The sequence below is a fragment of the Pararge aegeria genome, chromosome 18 (genome assembly GCF_905163445.1).
Source record: "Pararge aegeria chromosome 18, ilParAegt1.1, whole genome shotgun sequence".
In the NCBI taxonomy this organism is placed as follows: domain Eukaryota; kingdom Metazoa; phylum Arthropoda; class Insecta; order Lepidoptera; family Nymphalidae; genus Pararge; species Pararge aegeria.
Window position 1 is genome coordinate 17,195,367 of NC_053197.1, and position 11,772 is coordinate 17,207,138.

Below are 11,772 nucleotides of genomic sequence, written 5' to 3' on the forward strand. Positions count from 1 at the left end.
CCATTAATTTCGTAGTAGGCATTTACTTAATATCCCTGAAATGATCGGTTCATGTTTCTTACATTTAGGTATTATGTTATGGGAAGCCATCATGACTTAGGTACATGTTACTTTTCATTCTTGGAAATTAGGTGATTAAGGTATAGTAACAAGGTAAGTATACCTGAATGTGTGTTTGTGAGTGAATGTATGTACAATTTTCAAGTTTTCTAAATCAACTTGAGAACCGCAACGTCTAGCCTTTTACCAAGTAATTTCTAAAAAGCTTTGTTAGATATTTAAATTCCCAAAAAAATGTTATCAGTTTACGTCAAATGACCGAGGTGATGACACTTGTTTAGAAGTAGTGGCTTGTTGTCATGTTGACTTGTTCTAGAAGCAGGCGCCGACTAGGCGTGGCCGATGCCCTAACCTTGCTTGCCTAAATTCTTAATTATTACTCAACTCTGTAATTTGCCATATCAAACTTTGAGGTCAGCTGTGACCGTGATTGTTGACTTTGTGTTTTAAAATGCGTGAAAGTTCGGTTCTTAAAGCTTAAAAACTATAGGTATGTAGTGTACATATAAACGTTGTCCTTCCTGACGCAGCGGTATCGTAGGAGGACAGTGAGGGATACCTTTCCGGTTCGACTCCAAAAATCTTTGTCTGGGAGCATTTTTTAACCCGTCCGCGATAAAAGTTGTGAGAAAGAAAAAGTACTTAGAGAATTCCTGATTTGAGAAGGTTGCAATTATATACTCATCTACTGATTCGCCCTTACGATTAATGTTTTACACGAATAGGGTATTTCGAGAAACTATGTTCGAGAAACACGCAATAGTCGAATAATAACATTATAATGTAATGAAGCCGGCAAGTTCATACTCAAACTTATATAATAAATTATTGATTTGGGCAGCTGAGGCTCATCATGCTCATTATATTTGTTGGTGATGCATTTAACAAGATTTAATAAATTTTCATATTATCTATATTATATGGTCAGGATACCTTTGGAGCTAAGGCGCAGTCTTGTCATTAGGTAGCGACGATGTCATGTCATTTACACATGATGACGTAAAGTTCATCGTTTAGCTCTTTTGAAAACGTCGACACATCTCAGCCAAAACAAAAGCATCCTGAAGACATTGTTATACGTCACCCTTAGTAAACCCATAGGCCTTTGGAATAGTTGAAACACAGATAAGTAGGAGATTTGGCAGAACTTTTCTCATAACGTAATCTGTGCAATTCCGAAGGATTTCTATGTACCTACTTCATATTGCACTTCAATGGTATTATTTCTCGCATTATGTCTTCATGATTTTTAAGGTCCTCCGTAACATAATGCTCCAAGTTTTTAAAACTATGCTCGTTCAAGAGTTTCGCAAGTTTTAAGTAGCCCTCTGAATTTACCAGTCGTGGGATACAAAAGCACCATGTGATCGGCATAGCTTCAGTTGTACATGGGAACGTCTACAATCCGACAACCCACTTCTTGCCATGATCATTTGGAAGATTTAGTAGGTATTCCAATTTCATTGCATAAACTTACTATTGAAACACAATTTTGAATTAAGACTTCCCCTTCCACTGAACGAAAACTATCTTGATAGGTAGGTATCTCGGTTTACATTGAGTCAGGACATAACCCAAATGAAGAAGGAATATTTTCAGGTCCTATTTAACATTAGCTCCACACCAACGAATAAGTATTTATAGTGTTTCGATGGTGAAGTATCTACCTAAGTGGGTACCTATCTTCCTGCTTAGTCCTGATTACTCTCGGGTTGGGGATCGATTATGTCGTGTTATCGAATGGGATGGAGGGAGCGCGGGCGGCGACGCGTGACGGTGAGGCAACGGCCGCCGCGACAAAAGTGCGCGCGCGCCGAGCCGCGCGACACTAGCGCCCCGAGCCCGCGCCATGCCGCGCGCCCCGCTGCTGCTGCTGCTGGTCGCCGCCGCGCGCGCCGCAGACGTGTTCGTCATCGCCGACTCCGCCAACCAGACGCGCGCCGTCGCCGCGGCCGCGCACGAGGCCATCGCCGAGGCCGACGAGCTGGCCCTCGCCCCCAACGGCACGCAGGGCGAGCCCGTGCGGCGCAAGAAGCGCACCTTCGGCGACATCGTGTTCCGCGGCCTGGCCGACGTGCTGGGCTACAACGTGGCGCGCCGGCCGCCGCAGGTGCAGTTCCCGCCGCCGCTGGCGCCCGTGCCCGGCATCGACGCGCCGCTGCAAGCCGCGCCTCGCCAAGACGCGCCGCTGCAGATACCCTTCGCCTTCGTGCCGCTGCTGCCCGTGCCGCAAGCCGCGCCACCCGCACCCGCGCCCTGCGGCCGCGCCGCCGCGCCGCAGCCCTGCCAGGCACCCCCTCCCCCGCCGCCGCCCAAACCCAAGGCGGCCCCTCCCCCTTGTCCGAAGCCCAGAGCGGCCCCGAAACCCAAGCCAAAACCGCGCCCGAAGCCCAAGCCGAAACCCCAGCCGCCTGCGCCGTGCGGCAGCGGTCGTGCCAACCCCACCACCGCGGCGCCATGCGGTCCCGCTCCGCCCAAAGCGGACTCGAATCTGGAGACGATCTCATCCAATTTCCGCTTAGACTTCAATTTTAATAGAAACCCGGCCGCCGCGCCGCCCGACGCCGAGCCCGCGCCCGAGCAGTCGGCCGCGCAGCAGGAGGACCCGCAGCAGCAAGAGGCTCCCGCCGCCGCCGCGGTCGCCATCCGGCCGCAGGCGGCGCAGTTGCCCCCCGAGCCGCCGCGCAACCCGCGAGTCTACTTGGACGCCTACGTGGTGCAAAACGGAGTCACTCAAAAGATCCAAACCATCGATGCCAAAAACGTCGTCCAGCATCGACCCGACAACGACTACCTGGTGTACGACGAGCCGGCCGAGCAGCCGGAGCGGCGCCAGGAGCTGGAGCGGGCCCCGGCGCAGGACGACGACTACGACTACGTTCAAGACTCCAGCGAACGCAGCAAGACTATGCGGGAGTTCGGCACCGCCGTCGATCAGTTCTGGAACCAGAAGAAAAATAAAAAGAAAAAAGAACCGGCGTTTAACGACTACCGCTCCGTACACTTCGGAGATCGAGATCTCGCTAATGAGCTGCGCGACCGAAGTGACCAGAGCGGCCAAAACTACGTAACTCACGAGGCCCTGACGCAGGGACCGGCGTCCGACGCACAGTCTCAACCCCGGCCGGCACTCGAGGAGGAAGAAGAGGGGACGACCAGCACGCAGAACCCCCGACGACAACTAAAACCACGCGTGTTGCCACCCAGCGAGAAGAATCCCAATCTGATAGACACGATAACGGTCCGAGTGCCTCCCATTTACAAAGAGAAACGACCGAGAAAGTTACACCGCGAACGACCACAGCAGACGGAGGCGCCGGAGCGGTCCGATCACGAGGAGGAGAGCGTCTATAAGCCTTACGATTACACTTATCCAGGATCCGACGGAACCGGATATTACACCGGGTTCAGTCCGTATCCTGGTCGATCATCCAGCCAGTACAATCACGCTTCCGACGCCGAATCGGAAAACAGTGAACAAACTTATCAGACGGAACAACCAAAGCGTAAGCGGCGACGCAAAAATAAACGGAGGATCCGGTCGGTACACAAACAGCAATACACAGCGGGGGACTTCGATTACTACGGCAAAAGAATTCCCATCTCCGAGGAGGAGGAGTATTTCCGCGGGCTGACCATTCCGCCACCGACCGTGGACGCTGACCTGGCTCGCTTGGAGCAGGCGCAGGCCGGGGACGGACACTTCCTGGACGACCATGAGAGGATCCGCGAGGACCCGGAGCGGATAAAGAGCAAAACGAAGGCTGGCGGCAAGAAACACTCCGAGGACAAGGACGGAGCGGACGAGTCGGAGAGAGCTGACGACTCCGAGAGAGTGAGCGAAGCGGAGCCGCTGGATGAGAACGAGCGCGCCGCCGACGCCGAACGCTCGGGGGAGAAGGAGCGCGCCGACGAGACCGAGCGCAGCGACCGGCTCGGGCCCAACGCGCGCGTGCGAGAGACCCGCTTCAAGAACAACTTCGTGCGCGCGCACACCGTGCAGGTGGCCGACAAGCAGCCGCTCGTGCGCGCCGTGCGCAGGAAGACGCCCAAGCAAGCCTGACGCGCCCCCGCCATACTCATAGTTATTTATTAAACAATTGTCGGCTTCGCAGCCGGCTCGTGACGCGCCCCCGCGGACGACCCGCGTCGGACGTTTGCTGAAATCGAAAGCGACCTGTGATGTTCTATATAAGTTTGTAAACATGTATATTCTGATCTTTATTATTTTTATACTTAGTGTTAAGAAAATTGTATTTAAGTTTCCTAATAAAGCGTTTCGTCAAATCTATTTCATTATTCGCATTGTAGTCGAATCAGTCGTCGAGGCGTGAAATTCGATTTCCACAAGGCGACGCCGCGGTCGGTTTAGTGGGTGAAGGTCCACCAGATGAAATAGAAAACAGAGCGGCTGCGGTCGTTGCCTCCGCGACAATACCTTATGACAAACGAACCGCCCTCTCAGCGGCGGAGGTGCATTACCACCTCGGCCGCGTGCTACATGAAAGCCATTGAGCTTTCGGGTCGTAAAGACCTTAAACTGGAATACAATTAAGAAAATAAATTTAACTATGTCATGTGACCATTTATTTTTTAACTGTTATTAAGACTTTCGTTAAACTTGGATTACCTTTAGATATCTAGAGCTCAATCGATGTCTCAAGGTCGTTCGTCTTAAAAAACTCACTCAAATAAGAGCGTGGCGAATTGTATTCAATTCAAACTTCTTTACAATTATTATTGCATAAACAATTTCCCAACAACAGAATACAAGCAAAGCTAAACAAAGAACAATCTAAAAAGAAATTACAACTTGCCCTAAAAAGCACCCTAGCCCGAAGCCATGTGCAACTGAAAATTAATAATCTGTTTACTAATGATCTTTACATAACACTACTCGTATAATATAACAGTTACACAAGGAAAGCTATTCAAGTTGTGTGTGACAACAGATAGGTATAACAAAGGCTTCAAAGGTAATAACGAATTTCAAACACTTAGGTAAAGCGATTGTCGAGTCAACGGACGAATTGTGATATAATTTTTATGCAACACACAACTCTGGATCTTTATTGTTGTATGAAATTCTTCGTTGCACACCGAGTGCAATAATTTTACATAAAAGGAAGAAAAACTATACAATGGCCCTCGCGTAAGATTTCAAAGCAAATATGCAGTACCGGAATTACCGTTACATGGGTTAGATGTTGCATGGGGTTACCAATTGAAGACATTTAGTCAACGAACTCAGAACAGCATGTTTAGTTTCGTCCGTAGAAATAATTTTCCTACTACATAATGAAGTCACCAAGTATTGACGGCCGACTGGCGCAGTGGGCAGCGACCCTGCTTTCTGAGTTCAAGGCCGTGGGTTCGATTCCCACAACTGGAAAATGTTTGTGTGATGAGCATTAAGTGTTTTTCAGTGTCTGGGTGTTTATATGTATTTTCTAAGTATTTATGTATATATAATTCATAAAAATATTCATCAGTCATCTTAGTACCCATAACACAAGCTACGCTTACTTTGGGGCTAGGTGGCGATGTGTGTATTGTCGTAGTATATTTATTTATTTATTTATTTATTAAACATTGTAGCTGTTTTCGTCAATGTATCGGCACTGCCCTTATTTGTTTACAAATTGAATTACCTACTGAGCAACTTCTTATTTACATTCTAAGGTGTAAGTTTTTAAGAATTAGTTCGATACATATCTATAAAAAAAGGAAATTGTCTCGGTCAACTGGATAAATTCAATGTGCCATTTTCTATTAACCTCAAGGCTGGCATAGGTCACTTAGAAAAGAATCATGAAACTATTGCATTTATTATGATAGTGGAAAGGCCTGATATCGTTTGAAATGTTGTTAAATTATTGCGGACGACCATCGATTTGCAGCGGTCAGACCTTGACCGCAGATAATTTCTATGTTGGCAAACATATTCATATATGACTCTATACATGCTCTATGGTACGTACCTTCATCACGAAGACATAATAGTTTGTATTTTACTAATCTCTAGGGATCTGTTTTCATATATGTTGTCAATTACGTCACCGACACAGACTGATACTACCACAATATAAATTGAAAATGTCTGGCCGAGGTCCTTATTTTAGGTCTATGATTTACAACAAAATCCGAAAGTAAGTATATTACAGAAGAAAGGAAAGAAATGGTATTTAAGCAAAATCTGAAACATTGGCTCATTCAAAATTGTTTTTATGGCGTAGACGACCTATTTAAATATGATAAGACCTCAATTACATGATATGTTAATTATTAATTATCAATTATTAATAACAGTATGACATTAAATCCTAATTCTATAATTATTGTAAATCGAAATTATTGTTATGTATTAAGTTGACAAATTCTAATAATTTGTTTTTTTTTCTTCTAAGTTGACATATTTTAATCAATTGCAATAATAAAAATTTAATTTGAATCTAATAATTTAAATTCAGTAAAGTAATAAAAATAATTTCGACAAATTTAATTGCAATGCCCCGGCACGGCGTCATGTCTCTTATGAGTGTACATGAAGCAATAAAATAAACAATGCAAATATTTATATATATAAATATATGCTTTATTTTGTATAATAATCTATATAAAGAGTATCCTTTATGTTGACCCGGAATATCAGCTACCACTATACCAAATGTTATTTCATCCATTTTAGTAGTTTTCACGTGATGCCCAGACAGACAGACAGACAGACAGGCAGACAGGCAGACAGACAGACAATAAGAGAAACAGATAGACTGACAGACAAAAATTAAATAAAAATCCGTTTTGGACTCAGTACCGATTATAAAGCATCCCCCGACCAAAATTTTCAAAATATATTAAATGTAAAGAAATCTTCCTGATACAGTTTTATTATAAGTATAGATATAGATAAGACAAAAGATAAAAGATATTTAACGAAAAAAGATCCTTACAGAGGAAATTTCCGTTTAAATAAGTCTCGCCTCGCGTGATCAATCTTCTTTATAGTTAAATTTATAGTTTTTATTAAACACCGAAATAGGTTTCCGCGTTAAACCTTCTTAAAGTCAGGTAAAAAACCACCCTATAGAAACGTCCATAAAAAACGTCCATAAAACCAGTAAAAAAAATTATTTTTGATACGAGTGAGAAGCGGTGATAGCTCAGTGCGTAGGAGCTCGACTTCACTTTCGGGGGCCGAGTTCGAATCCCAGCACGCACCTCTAACTTTTCTAAGTTAAGTGCGTTTTAAGTAATTAAAATATCACTTGCTTGAACGGTGAAGGAAAACATTGTGAGGAAACCTGCATGCTTGAGAGTTTACATACTGTTCTCAAAGGTGTTAGTGTCCACCGACCTACTGGCCAGCGTGGTGGACTACGGCCTTAAGCCCTTCTCAGTGCGTGCGTTGATATGATGATGAAAGCGAGTGTAGCAGTTATTATGATCTAGTTCGGGCGTGTTTTAATTAATTAAATTTCGTCGATCACACAACTTTCATAACAAACACGGTCGTTACAAGTTGCCAGGGTTGCCTATTTCTTGTTTAAACCACTGATTTCCTTCTTGTTGCTAGACTTACCAATCTCATTGCTTATACGGCCATTAAACTTAGTGCAATTTTGTTGTGAGGTAGAAATACAGCTTTTGGAGCTTCCCCAGTGATAACATATCAAACCAAAGCCAGTACAGGTTAAATCTATTAACGGAGCGTGTAGCAGTTAGTATTATCTAGTTTGGGCGTGTTTCAAGTAATTTAATATTGTCGATCACAAAGGCCTTTAATACCCAGCTGTTTGATGAGTGTTTTGTTCGAAATTACATCTTTGTTTAGAATTATTAATTTATTGATTAGCGTAGGCCCTACTACAGGTGAAGCTTCACCAACTCATTGATGTAAACGCTACTGTTGCCGTATAAGACTAGTACAATATATACAAGAGCGCTATAACAATAGTATTTATCTAAAAGAGTATCATCAAACATCCTTTCAAAGTCCACTGCTCTACCAACAGGAGGGTTTGTGATCGCAGTAAACGGTAGTTATGGCACAAAGGATGCTGCTGCCCCGACGACATTCACGGGAAGAGGAGGAGTGGCGACAACTGTACTTATCTGCCGTCACCGCACCGCAATAGGTACATACGTTATAATAATACAGCCTCTCTAACTTCTTTAACCAACATTATTTACATGTCAGTGTTTAGAGTTATGTATATTTTCTTATGTAAAAAAATAAATATACTACGACAATACACACATCGCCATCTAGCCCCAAAGTAAGCGTAGCTTGTTTGTGGGACGATGACTTCTGACTTTAAGGTTTAACGCGGCCGTTACGGTTCAAGGGCTACGCCGCTTGACAGAGAAGGTACCTGCATCTATTTTTCATAGTATCAAATATTAATTTAAACATTTTTAAAATATGTATGGTGTCATCAGGGGGAAGTACTATCGCTATGCTTCTGCCGCTGAGCAGCATTGTTGCAATGCTGTGCCGTCTGAAGGGCGTTGCCGGTATAATAACAAGCATATGAGGCGTAACATCAGGGCCTGAAATTGATAGATCAAGGCGGGATGTTGCAAGTCGTGCTCCTTGCAAGCCCTGTGAGTTGCTGCTCTGTTTCTAAGCAATGATTTTCCACTTACCATCACGTAGGCTATCTGCTTGGTCCGTCAATGATAACCATAAAGAAAAAGAACAAGAAAACTACAGTGAGTTTAAAATTAACTTTATTCTTTGATACATCATGACTAGATAGATCAGTTAAACTCGTGTTTGAAACATCAACAACTTTCAAAGTCCAAGCGAGTTGAGTTGAGTGAAACAAACTGCTTGCGTACAAAAGACTTACGACCAGCAGTGGATGTCATACGGTTGAAGTAATGATGATTATGAACAAACTAAGACAGCAGTGGCGTGCCCAAGAGTATTGACCAGCGTAGGAATAAAGATGCAAAACGGTATTAAATGAAAAAGTCCTCTTCCTGTTTGAGTTTTATAAAATTTTAAGGGTAGGCAGTGCATTTGTGCATATATGAAATGCACGGCACTGTAAGACAGTTGCAAAACATTCAATATCGACTTAAGCTATAGTAAAGGTTCATATAGTTCATAGTGTGTTTTTCAACAAGTATATATTTTAACCCACTTCACAAAATTTCTTTCCTCCCAATTTCTTATGATGTTTTCTGAAAAAATAAAAGAATATTATGTAAATCAGGAAAAGATAAATAAAAACTATCACAAGATACAACAAAAGTGTGGGATAAATGGGATAAAATATTATATTTACCCAGGTCAGGCAGGTCAGGCATTTAATTGTATAATGGATATTGTGAATCGTATAATAATATTAGGTTGGGGAAAAATTTTTACTAGAGTATGTAGGTAGGTACATAATCCTATTGCTATAGAAATGTTGGAGCTTCTGATCAAAAACCGCAACAAGTAGTTTTGGCAGTCCTCTCGTGATGTTAACCTGACACTGCCTCAAGAATTCTGAAGAGATGCTTAAACAGCTCCCAGCCAAACTCTCTTAATTTTTGCTGAGTGGCAAAAGATGTGTGAGGTCTAGCGTTATCATGATGAAAAACCACCCTTCCGTTGATTAATTCCGGCCGCATCCTCTCAAAGCTTTAATCTCATCAGTTGTTCACAGTAGAGTTCAGAATCGATGGTCCTGCCTGCCTGGTGGTGACAGCTCATAATGAATAATGCCCTTCCAATCCCACCACACAGCATCACCTTGTTGCGAGTTAACCCGGGTGTCGCCAGTCTGTGAAGCCTGACCGGCCTTTGACCACGACCTTTTTTGCACGCCTCGTCATACATGATCCACTTCTCATCACCAATTATCAGCTTCTTCAAAAATGGTTCGGTTTCATTACTTCGTAATAAAGAATCACAAATGAGTATACCGTTCATTAGGTTTTTTTCAGTGAGGTCGTGAGGTACCCAAATATCCAGCTTTGGCGCATTCGAAAAAAATTCGTTACACAATCCCACTTTTTTTCAAACGCGCCAAAACTGTTTTGTGGTGAATTCCCAGTTCTTCAGCTACGTTGTAACTACTGATATGCCGATCTTGCTTCACTTTTTCAAAAATGGCATCAATTTTATCCGTAACAGGGCGACCAGAGTAAGGTGCATCTTTGACATCAAAATTTCCGGATTGAAAACACTTAAACCAAATTCGTGCTACTCTCACAGACGCTGCACTAGGTCCATAAACATCGCAAATTTTGCGTTTTTCGCTGCTTGCGTTGCTTTTTTTACCTTTAACGTAGTAAAATTTTAAAATGTATCGAATTTCTTCATTAGATTCACTCATCTTCACAATACGAAAAACAAATAAAAATCACACATTTTCCTAATTTGAATTTGGAATTATCTTCTTTAAAATGAAATCTTTTAATGATCCCAAAACCAGCCAGATACAAATAGTATAGCCAAAGAGATTTTATTACCAATTCATACATACTATAATGCGAAAAGACTTTTTCCCTAACCTATTATTATGACTATGATTAAAACTGAGACTAGTATACATTTGCATAATATGATTGCAACTATTCGAGGTTAGCTTGTTGAACGTTTAGTAACTTTAATAGAATTTATTTAGAAATTATTTTTATATGCATGCAGAAGAATGTTTCTTTAATCAAATATTAAAAGATCGTGTTAAAACTTTACTTTGTAAGGCCTGACAGCGCCTCACGCGGTGATAGCGCATTGGGTAGGAGCTCGACCTCACTTTCGGGGGGCCGAGTTCGAATCCCAGCACCTTTAACTTTTTTAAGATATGTGCATTTTTAGTACTTAATTAAAAATATCACTTGCTTCAACGGTGAAAGAAAACCTCGTGATGAAACCTGCATGCCTGAGAGTTCTACATAATACAAATCTGCACTAGGCCAGCGTGGTGGACTAAAGTTCACCCTGCATAGTTGTTCATGCTGTGGCTGTTCATTTCCGTTCACGTGTCCCGCAAAAACTCAAAAAGTCAAGGACCGTTTCAATATTTTTTTGTTTTGTTTGCCTCAATACTGAATAGATTGAATAAAAAAATGAAAAATCTGAAAGAACAGATAAAAAGATAAAAGCGAAAGTGTGTTTGTTTGCCCTTACTTGAGTTAGTAGAAAGGACAGAGAGTAACATAAGTAAGACGAATACAGCGGTCAACTGCTAGTTAATAAATGAGACAGTTTGGATAGATTTTTGTTTCTAAATCAACGGATCTGGATGAAATTTATCACAGAGTTAGTTTAAAGAATAAATTACGGTTTCCAAGCGATAGAATATGATTTTGGTTTTTGTTTTTCACAGAACCAGTGAGTGTGTTTTTGCAGTGCTAGTTCAGAGGTCAGAGAATAACTAGGCACACATATACAAAATTCCAAGCGAAAGATGCGGGTGTGCGGGTACGGCCTCTCCTTTTCCTGTCATGCGGATTTAGTGCGTGCGTGCAATAGCGCGTCTGAAGTTGAACGCGCCCCGCATGAGTGCGGCCCGGGTGATGGGATTACTGTTGAAAACCCCGTCGATATTCGGATCGGATGCAATCCGCATACCAACAAAAGGGCCGTAACAGCTAGCAAGTGGGTACGCACCACCCCGTGGCGCTTGCGCAGGTGCTTGTTGAGCGACTGCTTGTGGCAGTAGCGCGCGGGGCACGCGGCGCACGCGTGCGCGCGGGCGGGCGGCGCGTGCG

At 43.2% G+C, this 11,772-nt stretch overlaps 1 protein-coding gene and 1 long non-coding RNA gene across 2 annotated transcripts; one reads left to right on the plus strand and one right to left on the minus strand.

Moving 5' to 3' along the window:
* The first annotated feature begins 1,909 nt into the window (after positions 1–1,909).
* LOC120631799 (splicing factor, arginine/serine-rich 19-like) lies at positions 1,910–4,123 on the plus strand. The gene is made up of 2 exons (XM_039901479.1): positions 1,910–3,406; positions 3,500–4,123. The coding sequence occupies exons 1-2, from the start codon at positions 1,910–1,912 to the stop codon at positions 4,121–4,123; spliced, it is 2,121 nt and encodes a 706-aa protein (XP_039757413.1).
* Positions 4,124–8,773: 4,650 nt separating this feature from the next.
* Positions 8,774–11,756, minus strand: LOC120631556. Its single transcript, XR_005659061.1, has 2 exons — positions 11,672–11,756; positions 8,774–9,249 (listed from the first exon to the last, which is right to left on the minus strand). It is a non-coding gene; the product is annotated as an uncharacterized LOC120631556 (long non-coding RNA).
* Between the last annotated feature and the right edge of the window lie 16 nt (positions 11,757–11,772).

Bases quoted from the DNA above. Each gene is read 5' to 3' on its own strand.
- LOC120631799 (XM_039901479.1), top strand. From the start codon at position 1,910: ATGCCGCGCGCCCCGCTGCTGCTGCTGCTGGTCGCCGCCGCGCGCGCC. The intron at 3,407-3,499 runs GTCTATAAGCCT...TCATCCAGCCAG, and splicing joins CCGATCACGAGGAGGAGAGC to TACAATCACGCTTCCGACGC.